This window comes from Aplidium turbinatum, chromosome 18 (genome assembly GCF_918807975.1).
Source record: "Aplidium turbinatum chromosome 18, kaAplTurb1.1, whole genome shotgun sequence".
Lineage (NCBI taxonomy): Eukaryota > Metazoa > Chordata > Ascidiacea > Aplousobranchia > Polyclinidae > Aplidium > Aplidium turbinatum.
Genome location: NC_137489.1, coordinates 15,194,170 through 15,214,397, shown reverse-complemented (window position 1 = coordinate 15,214,397; position 20,228 = coordinate 15,194,170). Strand labels below are relative to the sequence as shown.

General features: G+C 38.9%; 1 protein-coding gene across 3 annotated transcripts; it reads left to right on the top strand.

The window, feature by feature from the left end:
* Window positions 1-268: 268 nt before the first annotated feature.
* On the top strand, window positions 269-20,214 carry LOC145787689 (heterogeneous nuclear ribonucleoprotein A/B-like). 3 transcript variants are annotated; one of them, XR_014291430.1, is made up of 11 exons: window positions 270-556; window positions 5,648-5,799; window positions 12,791-12,831; window positions 15,051-15,178; window positions 15,409-15,561; window positions 16,143-16,277; window positions 16,366-16,429; window positions 16,951-17,199; window positions 17,509-17,615; window positions 18,368-18,668; window positions 19,871-20,214. XR_014291430.1 is itself a non-coding variant. In XM_082599488.1 (10 exons), the coding sequence occupies exons 2-9, from the start codon at window positions 5,702-5,704 to the stop codon at window positions 17,607-17,609; spliced, it is 966 nt and encodes a 321-aa protein (XP_082455614.1). In that variant the 5' UTR covers window positions 269-556; window positions 5,648-5,701; the 3' UTR covers window positions 17,610-17,615; window positions 19,871-20,214. The 3 variants fall into 3 exon arrangements, 2 of the variants coding, with proteins under 2 accessions (XP_082455614.1, XP_082455613.1); XM_082599488.1 differs by lacking the exon at window positions 18,368-18,668 and having other exon boundaries at window positions 269-556; window positions 17,512-17,615; XM_082599487.1 differs by lacking the exon at window positions 18,368-18,668 and having other exon boundaries at window positions 280-556.
* The last annotated feature ends 14 nt before the right edge of the window (window positions 20,215-20,228 follow it).

Sequence of the window (20,228 nt, the reverse complement as noted above, 5' to 3'; positions counted from 1 at the left end):
GTGATTCCAAGCCTCTACAAGTATGCGAAACTGCCAGGATTAAGCTCTGCATGAAGCTTTCCCAGTCCAAGGATAAAGATTCAATCAAATCAAAATCAACCTTTCAAAATGAATCTACCTTTCCAAAAACAGCTATTATTCAAAAGAAATATTGTCACGTGACAGATTGAGAATTACCCACAATTCTCTTTTTTTCGATTTCTATTTTTCTATTTTTCAGAATCTGGTATTTTGAGGTAGTGCGGAGAGTGCGGTCAGCGCTTCCACTTTTGTGGTAATTACCACAATTGTGGAATTTTCATCATGCTTGTGGTAAAAATGTGGTAATGAAAAATTTGTGGTAAAAATGTAGTAATATGGAAATTTTGTGTGGAAATGTTGCCAAAATGTGGAAATTATAAATTTTGAAAATTTGACATAAAATACTATCAATAAATAAGAGCATTAAAACTGTTGTCTTCCAAAATCGAACAGATATGCAAAAAACTACTTATAATAGCATGTTACGCTGTTTTCGGTTTGATTTTGGAATGCGTCCTGACTTTTGACTTTGAAGGTAGGGTGACCATGTGATCATATTCATAGTCAATATGTTATTCAGACTCTAGCTGCGGTGTCAAGTACAGTACTTTGCAGTGGCGTAGCCAGGGGGGGGGGGGGTTACAACCCCCCTTTGGCACACGTGTGACGTCACGATATTGAGAATGATGCTTTCAGTCTCTATGTCTCTAAAACAAAGTTTGTCTAATTTTAAACGAAACCGCATTAAAAGAGCGAGTTTTTCGAATACTAAACATTCAAATATCTCAGCCAGTAATTAATAACAAGAGAACATAGAGACGTAGCTTTATTACCGAAAAATGCCCGAGAAAACATGATCTTATTCTTTTGCTATGCCACCAGACAGCACCATTTTACAGGAATATTTATACCCACATTTTTGTTGAAAATGCTCTCAGAATGCACCAAATTTAAAGTAATTTTTCAAAATTTTCTGGGGAGGCTCCCCTGCCGCTGGGCGGGCGAAGCCCGGCGGCCGTCAAATCCCCCCCTTTCAAAATTCCTGGCTTAGCTACTGGTACTTTGCTTTCTTATTTCGGACGTTCTGTTAATAAACTGAGTAGGTGTTTTAGGCCTTATTTTACACTATATAGTGTAAATATAACCAAATAATAGCGTTGCCGGATAAGGAATTCTGTCGCGGTCCCACGAATTACCCATAAGTACCCATAAGCACCATAAGCCCCATAAGTCGCGTCGAATTACCCATAAGTACCCATAAGTCGCGTCGAATTACCCATACGCCCCATAAGTCGCGTCGAATTACCCATAAGCCCCATAAGTCGCGTCGAATTACCCAAATGCCCCGTAAGTCGCGTCGAATTACCCATAAGCCCCATAAGTCGCGTCGAATTACCCATAGGCACCATAAGTAGCATTGAATTACCTAGAAGTAACGTCGAATTACCCATAAGCCTGTATAGTGTAGAGTGTAGTCTATAGCCGTCTAGAAGCCTAGTAGTCGGTTGCATAGCCGAGTGGTGAGGAGCACTGGCTGGGCGTTCCAAAATATAGTTCTACACCGCTCAAGAGCAGGACACTTGAAGGCATGCCTAAAGGTGGACACAAAGATTGGCTTCGTTGCCTTCCCGTCCGCTTATGTGTAATCTGCAGTTTGCTGCAGCAGATGGAGTGTTTTGTCCGATAAAACACCTTAACATTGGACAATTTTCCCTATGAACCAGGTGACTGCAGCATAGCAATCGTTCTCGCACTCAGCCAAAGACTTAATTCTTGCTTTAAACTTGATAATTAAAGAAAAAAAAGAATAATGGCAAGGGTGGGAATCAAATTCAATAGCCTTTGCCTTAACCACTCAGCCACGCAAGAGCTCGTGAAATCTTCGCTTAATTTGTTTATATGGGTAATGTTTCGAGAACGCTCACAATATTATCAGTTGAGTTTGTTTTTATTTCTGACCATCACAACGAAAAAACAATACACGACAAACTTAGCACAGATCTATAAAAGGTAGAAGCGACAAAACGCGGACGTTATAACGTGCACAATACCAAAGCCTGCAGATTACATATACGCTGACATGAGGCGTAAGTAATTCCACGTTGCTTATGGGTAATTCGACGCGACTTATGGGGCATTTGGGTAATTCGACGCGACTTACGGGGCTTATGGGTAATTCGACGCGACTTATGGGGCTTATGGGTAATTCGACTCGCGTTGAATTACCCATAAGTCGCGTCGAATTACCCATAAGCAACGTGGAATTACTTACGCCTTCATGTCAGCGTATATGCAATCTGCAAGTCGCTGTTGCGACTTGCGATCGTGTCACTTAAACTGATTGTCCTGCTTTGGTATCATGCACGTTTTAACGTCCGCGTTTGTCGCTTCTACCTTTTATAGACCTCTGCTAAGTTTGTCGTATATTGCTTTTTCGTTGTGATGGTCAGAAATAAAAACAAACTAAACTGATAATATTGTGAACGTTCTCGAAACATTACCCATATAAACCAAATTAAGCGAAGATTTCACGAGCTCTTGCGTGGCTGAGTGGTTAAGGCAAAGGCTATTGAATTTGGTGACACGGGTTTGATTCCCACCCTTGCCATTATTCTTTTTTTCTTTAATTATCAAGTTCAAAGCAAGAATTAAGTCTCTAGCTGAGTGCGAGAACGATTGCTATGCTGCAGTCACCTGGTTCATAGGTCTATAAAAGGTAGAAGCGACAAAACGCGGACGTTATAACGTGCATGATACCAAAGCAGGACAATCAGTTTAAGACAAACAAACAAACAAACAAGTGACACGATCGCAAGTCGCAACAGCGACTTGCAAATTACATATACGCTGACATGAAAGCGTAAGTAATTCCACGTTGCTTATGGGTAATTCGACGCGACTTATGGGTAATTCGACGCGAGTCGAATTACCCATAAGCTCCATAAGTCGTGTCGAATTACCCAAATGCCCCATAAGTAGGGTTGCCAGATATTTTTCCTCAAAATAGTGAACATTTTGAAAGCGCGTGACCGCATCCTCAGTGTTCTCAAAGCAGTGGCGTAGCCAGGAATTGTGAAAGGGGGAGGGGTTGACGGCCGGCGGGCGAGGCCCGACGGCGTCTCCGCCAAAGGCGACACCCAGTGGCGGGGGGTCTGGGGGGCCTCCCCCAGAAAATTTTGAAAAATGACTTTGAATTTGGTGCATTCTGAGAGCATTTTCAACCAAAATGTGGGTATAAATATTCCTGTAAAATGGTGCTGTCTGGTGGCATAGCAAAAGGATAAGATCATTACTTCTTGGGCATTTTTCGGTAATAGAGCTATGTCTCTATGTTTTCTTGTTGCTAATTCCCAGCTGAGATATTTAAATGTTTGGTATTGGCAAAACTCGTTCTTTTAATGCAGTTTCGTTTAAAATTAGGCAAACTTTGTTTTGAGGCATAGAGACTGAAAGCATCATTCTCAATATGTCACACGCGTGACAAAGGGGGGGGGGGGGGTAGTAACCCCCAAAACACTCCCCCTTGGCTACGCCACTGCGCTCATCTGTCCATATGTTATCCATAACACTGAAAATTCTCTCAACATTGGCATTAAATACAGGGATAGACATTGTATACTGGACAAATTTTAACAATTTAGGTACAGTTTCTTTCTGAAAGAAGTTAGTCCACTTTTCCAGCGATGATCTTAATTCTTAACTTATTAGCCACATCACACATGATTGAGTAGCTGGCCTACACACTCTATAAACAAACAGTTAAATGGCCAAACTTCTAGGCTGTTAGTTGCTCAGGCTAGTGGCTTTCAGTTTGTCAGCTACCTAGGCTGTACAGTGTACACTCCACTGTTGGACTTCGTGCTGGCCAAGCCTGGCTTTGGCGAAATTACACTGGGGTAGCATATTAGGGGTTTTTCCTCAAAGCACCAGACTCATGTGCTTTTACTTTCTAAGCAGCAGAAGTGTATAGTCACTGGTTAATCCATGGCTATTGGCTAAAATATATTGACAGAATTGTAGACAAAAATTAATTGTCAAAATAGTGAACATGTTCACTATCACTATTAGCAAAATAGTTTACAGTGAACATTTTCTTAAAATAGTGATTTGTTCACTAAAATAGTGAACATCTGGCAACCCTACGCATAAGTCGCGTCGAATTACCCATAAGCAACGTGGAATTACTTACGCGTCATGTCAGCGTATATGTAATCTGCAGGCTTTGGTATTGTGCACGTTATAACGTCCGCGTTTTGTCGCTTCTACCTTTTATAGATCTGTGCTAAGTTTGTCGTGTATTGTTTTTTCGTTGTGATGGTCAGAAATAAAAACAAACTAAACTGATAATATTGTGAGCGTTCTCGAAACATTACCCATATAAACAAATTAAGCGAAAATTTCACGAGCTCTTGCGTGGCTGAGTGGTTAAGGCAAAGGTTATTGAATTTGGTGACACGGGTTTGATTCCCACCCTTGCCATTATTCTTTTTTTTCTTTATTATCAAGTTCAAAGCAAGAATTAAGTCTCTAGCTGAGTGCGAGAACGATTGCTATGCTGCAGTCACCTGGTTCATAGGGAAAATTTTCCAATGTTAAGGTGTTTTATCGGACAAAACACTCCATCTGCTGCAGCAAACTGCAGATTACACATAAGCGGACGGGAAGGCAACGAAGCCAATCTTTGTGTCCACCTTTAGGCATGCCTTCAAGTGTCCTGCTCTTGAGCGGTGTCGAACTATATTTTGGAACGTCCAGCCCGTGCTCCTCACCACTCGGCTATGCAGCCGACTACTAGGCTTCTAGACGGCTATAGACTACACTCTACACTATACAGGCTTATGGGTAATTCGACGCGACTTATGGGGCTTATGGGTAATTCGACGCGACTTACGGGGCTTATGGGTAATTCGACTCGACTTACGGGGCTTATGGGTAATTCGACGCGACTTATGGGGCTTATGGGTAATTCGACGCGACTTATGGGGCTTATGGGTAATTCGACGCTACTTATGGGGCTTATGGGTAATTCGACGCGACTTATGGGGCTTATGGGTAATTCGACGCGACTTATGGGTAATTCGACGCGACTTATGGTGCTTATGGGTACTTATGGGTACTTATGGGGCTTATGGGTAATTCGTGGGACCCTTCTGTCGTAATTTGAGAAAAGTTTAAAGCTGTTGAAAACAAAAACTTGCATTTTAGAAACATTTTTAGTTCTGGGTAAAGATCAAAACCCTAGCCTTATTCCTAAGTCTTACCTTAACCCTTACTAACTTTAATCCTAACTCTGACAACACCTGATAGTAACTATGGAAACAAGTGGGTAAAAATAACCACTGTGTTAATGTAAGTAAAATTAAGTCGAAATACGGTTAAGATCGGGAAGAAAATCACAGTAAAAAATGTGGTAATCTGAAGACAAATGTGGTAATACAAGTGGTAATCCAGCTTTGTAAAAGTGGAAGCACTGAGTGCGGTGCTACTTGCTAGCAGGGTCATAGTTATTTCTAATCCAGGATTGTGGCAAGGCTGGGGCCAAACGGATAAAAGTTTGCTTGTATTTTTATTTTAGCACATTTTTCTTGCATTATTTCATAAAAGGTTTTGTTCAATGTTGTTTCAGAAACGTGTAATTAAATTTTTACTTTTTGTCTGCATTAACATAAACAATCACATCATGCAACAAGACTACAGGAATAATGGTGCTTCAGATAACCGACCTGGTGAAGGACGTGATGACGGAAGCTTAATAAAAGCTGCTGGTGATGAGGATGGGTGAGAAAATTTTAACATACTGTATATATGTGATTTTTGTTTTCTTCAAAAATTTCTTATTTTTATTTATTTATGTTTTCTTATCAATTGTTATTTGCGAGTATGTTAATGTTTTTCTCTGTAGTACCATGTGTACTGGACCAGAATACATTATTATTATTATTATACCGCATGAGCTGTAATTTTAGTCGGGTGCAACCTATTTCGTCCCCTGAACACTTCGTACCCCAATTTCGTCCCTGATAAGATCGAAAAAAAAAACTGGTCATGACGTCACTATACATGCACATTTTTCGTTTTCAAAGCATAAGACGAGAAGAGAAGAAAAAAGTCCCTATATAAGTTCTAAATTTGACAATCATGTTCAACTCAGTCAGTGGCGCGGACGATAGTTCTTGGGCTGGTGTTCTAGAGGGCATGAGTTCGATACTACCCGGAAGCGTTCTTTTTTTTTTAAATTTGGTTTTGACCCAAAGTTCAGTTCAGTTTGTTTTTATTTCTGACCATCACAACGAGAAAAACAACAATATATGACAAACATAACAGAGGTCCAGAAAAAGGTAGAAGCGACAAAACGCGGACGTTAGGCTATAGCGTGCATGATACCAAAGCAGGACAATTAGTTTAAAATATGGCACGGTCGCAACACCTTATTAAAATTTTTATAAATTTTAAAAAAAGAGAAAAAAAATAGATTTTTTTTGAATTTTTTTTTTTTAACAATTTATATGAGAAAAAAAAATAAACAAAACAAGACAGTTGCTATGTTGATCGACCTTGGTGGGTTATCAAAAGTGTTGATGGTCTTGAGGGGAACACTCTTGATGTGTTAGTTATCACATAAAGCAAGGATTAGGGTTAGGGCCATTTCAGAACGCAACGCACCAGGTCTTGCAAGAATAACAAAAAACGATACAGTAGATATTATTAAAACAGCATAGAAATACAGACATGTCAACCCTAGTCAGTTGCAATGCACTTATATGTGCCTTAAGTGTTTTTAAAAAGAAGAAAAGAAAAATAATTCAATCCATGAAGAATTAACCAGGTACGGTAATTTATGTACACAAGTGATACATAAATTACCTAAGTTAATAAGAAGTGACTCATAAAATCATTTTATTTTTCGTCATTAACACGTCTGGGACGAAAAAGATAGTAACTACAAAAATCGATATAGACCTACCAGCACGTTAATGAACGGAAAAATTGTTAGGCTGCTGCATTTTTGTGGTCAATTTTTTATTTCAGTACCGTAGCCTACAGCCCAATTTTTTATGTCTTTTCAAATATGAGTAATAAAGTTAGAGTTTTTTTTAATTTGTTGGAATTTGAGAATTTTTCTGGGTAATTTTCCGTTCGTCGTAAGAGGATGTGATCGTGTTTGCTGAACGGAACGACACATTACATTTTTGCTCACAACAAGTTAGTTTGGTGGCTGTAAAAAGTTATATATATACTTCTTTAAAAAAATGGTTTCATCAATGTCAAGTTTACTTTTAGGCAGTGTTTTTCAGCAGGCATTTTTGTTTGAAGTCTGGTAAAATGCTTCAGGGTAGTATCTAACTCAGTGGTTCCCAAACTTTTTCAGCTTGTGACACACTAGAAAAATTATAAAATGCTCGCGACACACTTACAAGAGAAGAAAAGTTGCTTTAAAATAAAATATTTTCACGTGATGATGGGATGGATGTGCTTGTTTATATGACTGAAACGAGGTTGCATTGTTGACAAATATACTCGCATTTCATCGTCAATTCCAAGCAGTCTCTCTCGTTTACAGCTTTTAATTTCAGTCAAAACAGAAAAGCCATGTTCAAATAGCCATGAAGATGCAAATGGCATATAACTTTGATTGCTTTTGCACCGATCATGGAATAGGATTTGGAAGCTGACAGCCAAAACTCATCCAAGTTTTTTTTTGTGGAAACAGCGTTTGAAAAAACGGGTTGTTTTGTAAATCAATGAGCTGTTCTTCTGCAGAAAGATTGCTTGATTCATTGCTTTCAAATGGTGGGAAGTAATTGTTGCAGTGTAAGCTGAAGTCCAGACAATGTGTTCATGATTGGCGGAATGATTTCTTGTTTATGAATTGATTCATTAAGAGCAGGAAGCGAATTAAAGACTTCTTCTACAATCAAAAACAATTCAGAAAGCAAAAGATTTTCATCTACCAATTTGAATATGTCTTCTCCTTTGGTTGTGCCCTTCATTTCTTTGCAAAACAAACATTCATTTACCAATGTTTCATAGTTTATGAAACGAATAAAAGCCAGCAGATGAGATTTCCCAGTTCTGTCAGTAGATTCGTTAACTTTTAAAAACTATAGTGCAGACAGCTGTTTGTCTGTAGCAACAAAGCGGTCGCGAACTTGATCCTTTAAATCTGAGGATAGCTCTTCTATGCTTCGTGAAATTGTGTTATTTAACAACAGAACACCAACTTTTTCCGGGGTAGCACTACCAAACATTTCTTCGACAATAATGGCTAATGCTGGTCCAATTATTGATTCTGCTTCCGTGTTTGATTTTTTACATTTCGCCAACAAGTGTACCACTTTGTAACTTGCAATCAATCCTTTTTCCTGCAACTTGAGGTAGCTATTCATGATCTTTGCCTAGTTGTTTGGGACTTCAGGTTCGCAAAATATTCTTTTGGTTTATCCTTCAATGTTGGAAGATTTTTCTCCAAATGTCTGCTAAGCTTAGTGGGAACAAGCGACTCATTAGATAAGGCTTTATTGCAGATAATGCGGAAAGGTTGTTGGTTTTCTTCGGGTCCTGAAGCAATAAACCCGTAGGCCTACTGAACGTATTCTTTTTTATATTTATGCTTAGGCTTTTGCTGTGCTGTCTCTTTCTGTTTGGATGTACTGACTTAATCAAAATATTTTTCCATAAATAACTTGGTATTTAGGATTATAAACTGAGATCTATATAAATAAAACCCTTAAAATAGTAAAACATTCTTTACAGTTTGGGAACCACAGTAGTCTATTAGAAACCCAACTTATGACGTCGCAATTACCCTACTGTATCGGAAATTCCATTATTGGTTTCATCGTCATATGTGCTTATTTATCATTTATTAAAGCAGTTAGAGCGCTTTTAAGTCGCATATGCTTGTCTGTATGGCTTATTTTAAATATTTATACAGTTCTTTTCCAAAATTCCAAAAAGATTCGCGGCACACTTGAAAATCTCTGGCGGCACACTAGTGTGCCGCGGCACACAGTTTGGGAATCACTGATCTAACTCATACCCTTGGGGATACCAGCCCGAGAAACATCATACGCGCCGCTGATTCAGTTAAATAAAACTATTCAATTTCTAACTTGTTGAGAGCAAAAATGTAATGTGTTGTTCCGTTCAGCAAAGGGACAAGTTCAGGGACACCCTTTCAAATGGTGAGGTTGTCAGAAAAAATAACTCTTGCAAATTTTTTTTAAATTTGAAGTTGATTTAGAGGTGGCCCTCCCCCCCTAAAGTTCTGTGCCCTCCCTCGAAATACCAAATCTGCGTGTCTCGAAAACTACTTGAGCTAGAGATACAGTTTTTGTGTTAAAAGATGCAGAAAACATGGTTTTCTATCTGCTTTCTGAACATTGAATGCTTTCTGAACTTGAGTAGAAAAGCAGTTATTTAGAATAAACGCATTTGACCAAACTTTGATTTTACAACCTTTTTTGTGACCACGAAACCATCTGCAAAATTTCGTTTTTTTGTCTTAATTTTTGCACTTTAGAGGGAACACTGGTAACGATATTCATTTCAAAATGTAATTCTGGTCAGTACTGGAAGAAGCAATATTATCGACAATATTTTATGTACATATTGCCTTGCGTTAGTTGCGTATCGTGACAGGATGTCTGCGACCTACACCATCGGACACTTTCCCTGTCCTTGCAGGCAACCAACCAGCTGAGTTTCGTCGCGAAGAAGCCATCCTGTCTCTTTCTCGCCGCACTACGAACCCCAACCACTTGCTCCACTCAAGTCTCTACGAGTCTGTAAGCGAGCAATCGAGCATCCTCGGCAACTGAAATCGAGACACCCATTTGTATGTGACACACAACTCCTGATGAAAACCGCTGAAGACCAATCCATCAGCGCGGCTACCTGGGAGGACAACAAATGGAGCTCAGAGTGGAAGAAGAACTCCTCAAGACTCTAAAGTTGTATCTCCAACACCAGCCCCCATCCAACCGGAAGGCATATTTTGCCAAGGAAGGCCTGGGTGCGGCTCAACCGCCTGCATACCGGGCTAGCCTACTAGAGTCAGAATATTCCGCTCCAACATGCACAAATGGGGGATGGCTCCATCCGCAATCTGTGAGTGTGGCAAAGAGGCACAAACCACAGACCACACCATCTGTAACTGCGCCAAATGGTGTGCGTGGTCTGCTTGAACTGGATGACGAATCAATGGACGAATCAAAGGATTGCTGCTCGACATCTGCTCAAGCATCTAAACCGCATCGCCACTGCCCCAGAGTGGTAAAAGACAGAGCCCTTGACCCCTGGAGTAACAAAGAAGGTTTAAACGGAGAAGAATCGACAATATTGTTCTTGTTGGAATTTGGAAACAGTTTCTTGTGTTCAGTAACAACTTGCAAAAGAAACTGAAGTTGGTACTCATCTTCAGTTAAGATTTTGTTAAAATCCTGGTTACACTTAGAGCAACTCCTCTCTCTGCTCTGTCATTCACTACTGAAAGTCCCTTCGCCATGTGTAAAGCTTGAATTAATGCACCATCTTCAGTCCAATGAGCATTGAGCAGAATACTTTGAAAGTATAATTATTGCTTCATCTTCACCCAACAGCTGAGGAAGCCATTTTGAATTAGAGGTACAATACTGTTCTAGACGGAATGGCCCATTTCGGTGAGTCCGATTCGGTGAGTCCGATCCCTTAACGTGGGATTTTTTCAATTTTTTTTTAATTATCGGGTACCGTAGTCTAATTATCATTGCCGTTTTAGGGTTAGGGGTTAGGGTTAGAGGTTAGGAACTCACCGAATTGGACTCACCGAATAGTAGCAGACCCGTTCTAGACCCTTATTGCTAAGAAACGCATCTACTTTGATGCTTGGTCTCCTTGGTGGACGTTCTCCTGTTTCATCTAACATGGTTGCCACCATTAGCTTTTTACTTTCCACAGACAATCGAGAGTCAAACAAGGCTAGTCCAACCATCTCTTCAGACAGATACCATAAATGCAGACCAAGCTTTTTGCATAAATCGCCTTCGCCATCCAACAAGTGCGATGCATAGCACCTGAAGCTTGAAAGCGGATTCCACGCTCAAGAGTTTCTCCAAGGAATATGATAAAAAACGGGCATTTAGCTATGCATGAATGCATAAAAGTTTAGGAATACTTATTTCGTTCATTGCTTTACCAGTTTTACAGGTTAGTTTATGAACTTTGTTTATTGAATAGCTTGGGCCACAATACTTGTCTAGCACTGTTTTGTGCTAGAATACCGAAAACAGGTTTTTTCTAAATAACTGCTTTTCCACTCAAGATAGACGCACTCACTGTTTAGAAAGCAGATAGGAAATCATGCTTTCTGCATCTTTTGCCACAAAAACCGTATCTCTAGCTCAAGCAGTTTTTGAGATTTGCAGATTTGGTATTTTGGAGGAGGGCGCAAAACTTTAAGGGGAGAGGGCCTGGGACACCTCTAAATCAAATTCAAAAATTTTTTGCAGGAGTTATTTTTTCTGACAACCTCACCTTTCAAAAGGGTGTCCCACACAAAATTCAAATTTTTTTCATTTTTTGCCAAATAAGAGCCACCCTAACGGTCACATCCTCGAGTTGAATATGATTGTCGAATTTAGAACTTATATAGGGACTTTTTTGTTCTCTTCTCGTCTTTTGCTTTGAAAGAGAAAAAGAAAAAAGTGCATGTATGAGTGTAAGGTGACGTCGTGACTGGTCAATGGTGTTTCAGATTCAAAGACCGGAGCTGGTCAAATAGCCACTGCCAAAAAAAATACAACAGAGCTGAAGTATTTCAAAGTTTCTCTTGATCTTTTCAGGGGTCGAAATAGGTTGAAATTCGATTATCTTGACAGCGGACAAACATGTTCAGTCTGAGCAGCTATCCCGGCGGACAAATTGAGTCTCACAGCGGACACACCAGATTTAACGTTTATCGTCATACTTAATCACTTTTCTTTGAGAACTATAGCTACAGTTTAGAAGGCTTTTTAAAATTTCAGCACAGTCACTCTAAAAGGCTTTCATCAGACTAGACCATTGAAGACTTGAAGAGCCAAAGCGCCCTGTAGCTGCCCAATACATCAGTTACATCACATAACTGATTAACTTCCATCGAACGAGGTCGTGTGGCTTCTTGCGTTACAATGCTCTGGGCACGAGCCGGAAATCTTCTGCACCAATATTCAAGCCTTAAAACTCGTTATTTTATCCGGCAGCCATCATGGCCTACCAAGAGCTCCTTCTCGGCGGTCTAATCTGCATGCTGGAAGGCATGACCAAAACAACAGCTACAAATACCACAAATATATAAAACCAGAAAGGGCTTTTCTGTTGCTACTATTAGTATATTTTCAGCATATCATATCATCGTTCTGGTATGATTTAGACTTTTGGGTCGCTTGGTAGCTCCACTAGTTCTAAAATTTAACAGGGAAAGAATTGGAATTGTGGAGAAACTTCCATATATTCAGAATCCTGATGAAATTCATTATCTTTTCAATCCAAAATATAATTTTTTTCAAAATTTTTTTTTTTCATTTGGGTTGTTCCCTTAATACGAAAACAAAGGCAGGATAAGAATCAGTTGGACAATAAACACAATGTAATGATAAAGATGTTGTGAAAAAATCTTGTTTATGAGGAGCATTGGTGCCTCCAACCCTCAACACAAAGAACATGATGATAAATACTAGCCTATTCCAAGCAATCCATGGAAATATAGGGGAGGTGAAAAAAGTTTAACATGTTGTTTTGTGCATTTCAGAAAAATGTTTGTTGGAGGTTTATCATGGGAAACGGATGAAGGTATGGTGCATGTTTTGTTAAGTAGGAAATACCTTGCTTTATTTGTAGGAGCAATGAGAGTGTTAAAGAGTATCATAATGTAAAGCGCTTATACTGAAACTTCAACTGGTGGATGTTTTGTACATTGATAGGTTGAAAAGGCTATAAAAGGATTTGGACATGTCAACTAAACTTGCTAGATATACTCTGTAGCCTATACTCGCAAGATATCCGCTAATTTACATCTACTTCACTGAAACAAAAAGTTTCTTGTTTGCATGGGTATGCTAAGGTAAACACAAAATCCGCTTACCCAAATGATTCGTACAAATTCTCTAAATAAACAGAAGCCGTCACTGAATTTAAGAAATCGGTTTTCTCCCAAAAAGACTTTCTGAATCGGCCTCTCCCAAACCGGCCATTTCGTTCTGGGCTTGCATCATTCATGCCTTGAGGCCTAAGGACTGTGGTATAAAGTTGTGTACGGTATCTGTATATAGCAGGCCTCGAAATTCGTTTTTGTTGACGGCGGACAAACGTGTCCGGTCTGAGCAGCTATCTCGGCGGACAAATTAAATCTCACGGCGGACACACCAGTTTTTGTGTCGATCATCATGCTTAATTACTTTATCTTGATAATTCTTCGTCATTTGAGAACTATAGCTACGGTTTAGAAGGTTTTTTAAATTTCAGCGAAGTTACTCTGAAAGGCTGTCATCAGACCAACGACGTGCGCTTGAAGAGTCAAAGCGCCGTGTAGCTGCTTAATACGCCGCATAACTGATTAACTTCCATTGAGCGAGGTCGTGTGGCTTCTTGCATCACCATGCTCTGGGCACGAGTTGGAAAACTTCTACACTAACGCTACTATTTTCTGCTGTGCAAAGTTTCACTTTTTGCGTGTCATGTGAGCAAAAGTGAATTTTCCCCGGGCCTTTTCTTGCTTAATACTGTAATATCAAAACTTAACAAATTTTGCTGTATCTTGCTGTAATGGCCTACTCGTATAATCTAATTTTGTAACCAACCTTTGATTTATCAATAGTACTCGGAGATCAAAGCCAGACATTGTGACGTAAGAACTAAGACTTGAACTCAGTTGTGCTCCCATCGATTCTTAGCGAAGAATTCACCTTTGTTGAGCTGATTCAATTTCATCAATCGTTGAAGCAACGTAAAAATCGAAAGTTTTCATGCTTGAATGGAAGCTAAGGGATAAAGTATTCACATTTTCTAGATGCGCGGAAAATGATATTCTCGCAACAATGTTCGTGCTATGCAATGAAGATTTGTATCGCTAGCTTCTGTGTTCTCTCTCGGCTGACAAATAGGACCGTTCTAGATAGTACTTCCCGCGGACATCACATGCTGTGATGGCGGACGTGTCTGCCGTGAATTTCGAGGCCTGTATAGTGTTCTGTATAATACTCATCATAGTCTAAAATTCTGTGATCGTTGCAGTCGATCTGAAACCTTAGCAGCCACATAAACGAGGATGTCAGATTGGCTTGGTATTAATAGATGGCATTAATGCGTCGTTTTTAATCACACAAAAAAACAATACAACAAAATAAAAACACGAGACAATAATGTAGAAAATTTCTATCACTGACAGCAATGTTCAATTGTTCATTCTTCTCCAGTAACTTGCATATTACTGTGTCTTGTAACGTTTACTTATCAGCATAAACATGGAAAAAGCTAATGTTAAGAACGTCATAGCGGAAGTATTTATATTAGCGACCAAAACCATTGAACATCCTTTTATTATTTCTCGTTGTAATTCTTACACAATACAAGTTATCTTTGCATTAAAAATGTCATGGGGAGTCTTAATCGCACATTTTGCAGGCCTAGTTTTGTTTGAATTCAATGGTTTTGATCTTTTTTCAACGTGGCACTTCTCCAGTTTTTAAAAAATGTTGACCGGTTAGCGCTTACCTTTGAAGGCAAGCCTCTAAGCTCTCGGCGACCATGACTGCCGAGAACGGCGAGAAGTCGTTAAATGACCCCCGAAACTACCGCGCCGGTAGGCCATGTTTGGTCGCAGACTTCCACAAGCCAATATTTATCCACCCAGTTTGCATTTCAAACTTTTTTCTCCACTCGCGTTTATACGCTTTATTTACATTGATGTAAACGTGAAAACGGTTGATTTTGCTGTCTGAGTTTAAAATAGCAAAAAAGCTTATTATTTTCAACTCTCCAAGATCGCAGTTAATTTTGCTTTTTGTTTCCAGAAAAACTAAGAAACTATTTTGAAAAATTTGGAACAGTACGAGATTGTGTAATTAAACGAGATAATGAAACCAAGCGCTCCAGAGGATTTGGTTTTGTTCTTTTCAGCGATGTTGCAAGTGTCAATGAGGTAATGCTAAGTGGTGTGGAGTTAATGTTTCTGAACTTTATCAATTTAAACACTGAAGTGTCAGGTTGATTTTATGGAGCAAAGGTTTTGTTTATACAAAATTTTATGAAATTTTTGTTTTTAGATTTTAGTTTACTTCTAATTAGGTGCCAGTTACGATTGTTTAAAGAATGACTATTGTTTACAAAGTATTCACTTATGACAAAGCTTATTTTATGTATTTTTTAAAGGTACTTGCTAAAATGCCTCACACACTTGATGGTAGAACCATTGACCCAAAGCGAGCAAAGGCTTTAAGAAAAGACCATAAATTATTTGTTGGAGGCCTAAATCCTGACACAACTGAAGATTGTATAAAAACATACTTCAAGCAATTTGGTGAAGTAAGGCTTTGTTTATTAATTTATCACTTTTGGTTTTTTATTGATTTGACCGCCACAAAGCTCTTTTTGAAGTATTAAAATGTGAATGCAAGATTTTGTGATCAAACCTATAGATTTGTTATTTGTGGTTTCCAATTTTTTGTAGTTGCGACCCCCAGTTCAAGGAGTTGCCCATTTATTGTGGTACTCTATTTTCCAGGGTTCATCATACGAACAGTCCTCATCATTGGTAGCACTTAAAAATAGGGTGGTTCATTGGTACCACTTTCTAAGGACTTACAAAACGTAGTCAAAACTGCAGTAAACTGATTTATAATTATTTATTCAGAAGCGATAATTTTACGGTTTCTTTTTAGTTCTTGCTATGATAAATGAACACAGTTGTTACTTGAAAAAGTGTATTAAACGATTGAAAGTAGTATAGAAACCATTGCTAGTGTTAACACAGGGTAGCGTTTGGAGGCTGAAACTAAAAGTCAAAGTTTGCAATGAGTGACATATTTTGACATGTTTAGTATCGGTTGAATGCGGCCACGGTGGAATGGCATTGCCGAGATTTTTTGATCGTTTTTTTGTTGCAGATTGACACCATCGAAAGGCCAATAGACAGGACGACAAACAAGGCAAGAGGTTTTTGCTTCATCACGTTTGTCAAGGATGGTATTATCAGTGAGGTCATCAACCGTGCCAAATTTCACCAGATTGACGGTCGACAGGTATGTTGAAACCGCGCTACCTTTCTTTCAGTGACTACGGTACTGCTTTCAATATTTGCATGTCATAACCATGTTTGTCTGTCCACAGTGCGAATGCAAAGATGGCGCTGCTAAGAAACAAGGCGGACGAGGCAGAGGCCGGGAAAATGATGGTAAGATGGGTTATTTCTGCCGCAGTCAACCCCAGTTATTAACCTTTTAATCGGACTACCATTGTAGAACATTTTCTCTGCTGGTTTCAAATATACTTTCATAAGTTCCTGCGTTCAGTTGCCACTTATTCTGACCATGTTCGAATCGGCTTAGTGCGTTTTTGAGCTGGTGTGATCAACCGGATTTGGCTGTATTTGTGCAAGCTTTCATTGCATGATCGCTGAACGTCGTCATTAGTATTGTAAATTCCCTTGCATTTCCAAGCTACTTTTGAAAGCTCTTATATGTTCATCTTGCACTGATAGTACTAATAACTGCATAGTGCATAATACTATTTTGAAGTTCTTGCTTTGTCTTCCAAGATTTGATTCTTTTCTTAACACCAATTACCCAGACAGCAAAATTCGTCTTTTTTTACATTGATTCAACGTCTGCAGATGCAACGTTTTGTTGGATTCAAGAAACATGAAAATTGCTTTGAACTGGAATGTATTTTCAAAGGGATTGTTTATGTTTTTAGGTGGTATGGGATTTGGAGGGCAGCCGGGTGCAGGGCAGTGGGGCCAGCCTCAACAATGGGGATATGGTGGTGGAGCTGCTGGTGGCTATGGAGGTCCTGCAGCAGCAGGAGGATACGACTATAGTGGTTACGGAGGATATGGTGGCTATGGCGGTTACGGAGGATACGCTGGAGGAACAGCGGCGGGATATGGGGGTTACGGCGGATACGGAGGTTATGGGAGTTACGGGTACCCTGGTTATGGTGGAGGTAAGTAATTTGATATGAAATTGTTGAATTAAGATCAATCTGAAAAGGGTCCACCTAGGCACCTACCCGCTACAAGCGTTATCAACAATTTGTAACCGGTTGATGTTTTTTTCGAAATAATTACAATTACTCTACATATTTAGCTATATACATATTTAGAAAGGAAAAATAACCTCTAAAATTGCTCTAACAATCTAAAAATGCTCATCTAACTTTACACGACTTTTTAGTACAGTCTTTCCCAGACTTTTCACAGTAGGTGGCTACCGCTACATCATGCTTTGTGCATTAATCACTTTGATTGTTTAGAAGGCTACGGCGGACAGCAGATGCAACAAGGGCAACAGAACACCGGCGGAAAAACTAAAACAGCTGGCCGAGGAGGACAGAACAACTACAAACCATACTGAGAACAGGTACGTGCTTGTTGCATATATCCTTGAAGAGCACGTAAGTGAAGCGGTCTGCTACTATTCGGAGAAGCCCAATGCGGAGACAGTTTTTCGGAGATTTATAAATTCCCACAGCGGCATTTGTTTATTCAAAGGAATTGGCTTATAATGGAAGTTAATCGAATAAAGTCTCAGCGAAAAAGTTTCAACTAAAGTTTCAGCGAAAAAATAAAACAGTTGTCAAACGACGTTTCGTGATTACCAATAGTGGTTAATCAAATGAAGTCTCATCAAAAACGCCTCAACTAAAGTTGCTAGATATCGCTACAGCTTATGCTCGCAAGATATCAGCTAATTTACACCTACCTTACTGAAACAATAACTTTCTCGTTTGCATGGGTATGGGAAGGTAAACACGAAAACCGCCTACCCAAATGATCCCTATAAATTATCTAAATAAACAGAAGCCGTCGCTGAATTTAAATCACCGAATAGGTTTTCTCCGAGAATGACTGTCTCCGAATTGGATTTCTCCGAAACAAGCCATTCCGTAAGTGAAGCAGTCTTACTTTAAATTGCATCGTGAAAATGGTTGAGATAAAAAAGGAACTATTTTGTCAAATAGCGTTGTTATAAATGGAATAATGGTTGGTGTCATGTGTTAAAATAAGGTTAGCAAAGTAACGTGTTTGGAGTGTGTAGTGATGTTAGTACATCCCATCAGACAGCTTTTACCGGTTTCAAGTTACAATCTCAATCGTGGTTTGATCTGTTAGGTGAAACGCCAGCTCCATTAAAATGGTCCACTTCCCGAAAACAAGTGTGGGAAACACTGGTATTTGCCTTCTGGGTATGAGTCAATGACTCTAACTGTGATCTTAGCAGCTTTACGTAATTTTTGTCTTGGGTAGTGTCCTGTAAAAGTGTATAGTCGAAGTTTATAGTGAAATAAGCTTTGGATAGTAGATAGTGGTTTGTAGTGGTTAAGTGAGAGTTATTCCTTTGTCGTCGAGAGAAATGTGGACGAAAATGGCAATGGAAGGTCTGCTGGAGTTGGCTGTGAAGTCTTCAAATGCGGTAATCGCTGAAAGTGAAGATAAAGAAACAATTTTATAGCAGAAATACTTTGAGTTTTCAGCAGTTTTTAGACTGTGTTAACGGTGTTTTTAAATGCGAAAGTGTGCATGGGTTGGTAAATCTTTGTCTCAACATTATTGCAGCATTGATATTTTCTCCACAAATTTTCACAGTTTGTGAAAAAGAATTAATTTTTGAGCGATTTGACTAGGCCAGTTCGCAACCCATGCACGGAATGAGACTTTTAGTTGCATTTATAGTTTATTAAGTCTCTGATTAAAGTGTTTAGATTGTGAAAGCTTATTTGTTAATTGTAAGCAAGCTTTTCATACTTTTCGAATTTTCTGTTGAATGAACTCTTTCGCGCCCAGCGATTTTGCACGGTTTGACCGCAAAACCCAGGCATTTTTACTATTTTTTCTCTAACTTTAACGAGTTGACACGCGTGATACCGATTGCGTATTTTGACATGGAATATCTCATTGTAAAGATAATTTCAAGTTCTGACTATAAATGTAAGAACCTACTTTCCTAATACAACACATTTGAAGATGCAGTATTTTCAAAATGTGTAGTTTTTTAACTTTTTTTTTGTTACAAATTTTGTTAAAATGAAGGATCTTACAAAAAAAATACTCCCACCTTTTCTGTAGAACCTAAAAGGATTTTTTTTCTTCAGTGGACTTTCTAATGATATAAAGTATCAAGGAAAAATCAAACATGCCTTGTTTCTTTAGTACACACTTTTCTTTTAACTGTTGGCTAAAAGTAACCACACTTTGTCAAATTTGAGCATTTTTTTTTTTTTTTAAATACGAGAATATCAATAAAATAAGCATTTTAAAAGGGACCTGTAAATTTATAGATATTCTGCTACAAAGAAAAAGTTTTATATCACGCTTCAAACAGCATCATTTTAAAATGATGCTGGGCGTTTAGCATTAAACCTCAAATCATTTTAAAATGATGCTGGGCGTTTCGCATTAAACCGCAAATCATTTTAAAATGATGCTGGGCGCGAAAGAGTTAAAAAAATAATTCAAAAAAAGAAAACTAATTCCAACCAACTTCATTTGATATGCGGCTCTGGAGTTGCGGACCTTTCAAAAACGTCTAAATCTTGTTATGTGAATTGCAATTGTCAATAAGCTTTCACAATAGTATGTCTGTAATGTGTGCTCATCAGTTGACTGTTTTTTCAGTGGAGAAGCATCTTTGGAAAACATCAGGCATCAACAACTTGTGAAAAGTTTCTTTGCGATCCATTTACTGGCGTGGAAATGTCTTCTGCCTGGACTTGAATCATCTTAGCAAGCCTTGTTGGCTACGTTTCGCTTGAGATGGAATTCTTTTATTCAACCCAATCTGTTGCAACACCGATGGTAATCGCAAGTTGTGTTGGGCCTTTTACACTGCAATTTTATTTCATCGCTCATCAGCGGATTAAAACACGAGCGGCGCATTACTTTTGTGCTTAACATTGTACGTAATAACTTCATTATGGCGAAATCAGCTGTTTGTACGAATAAATCTGTTTTCATTTTAACTTTTCTGTTCACC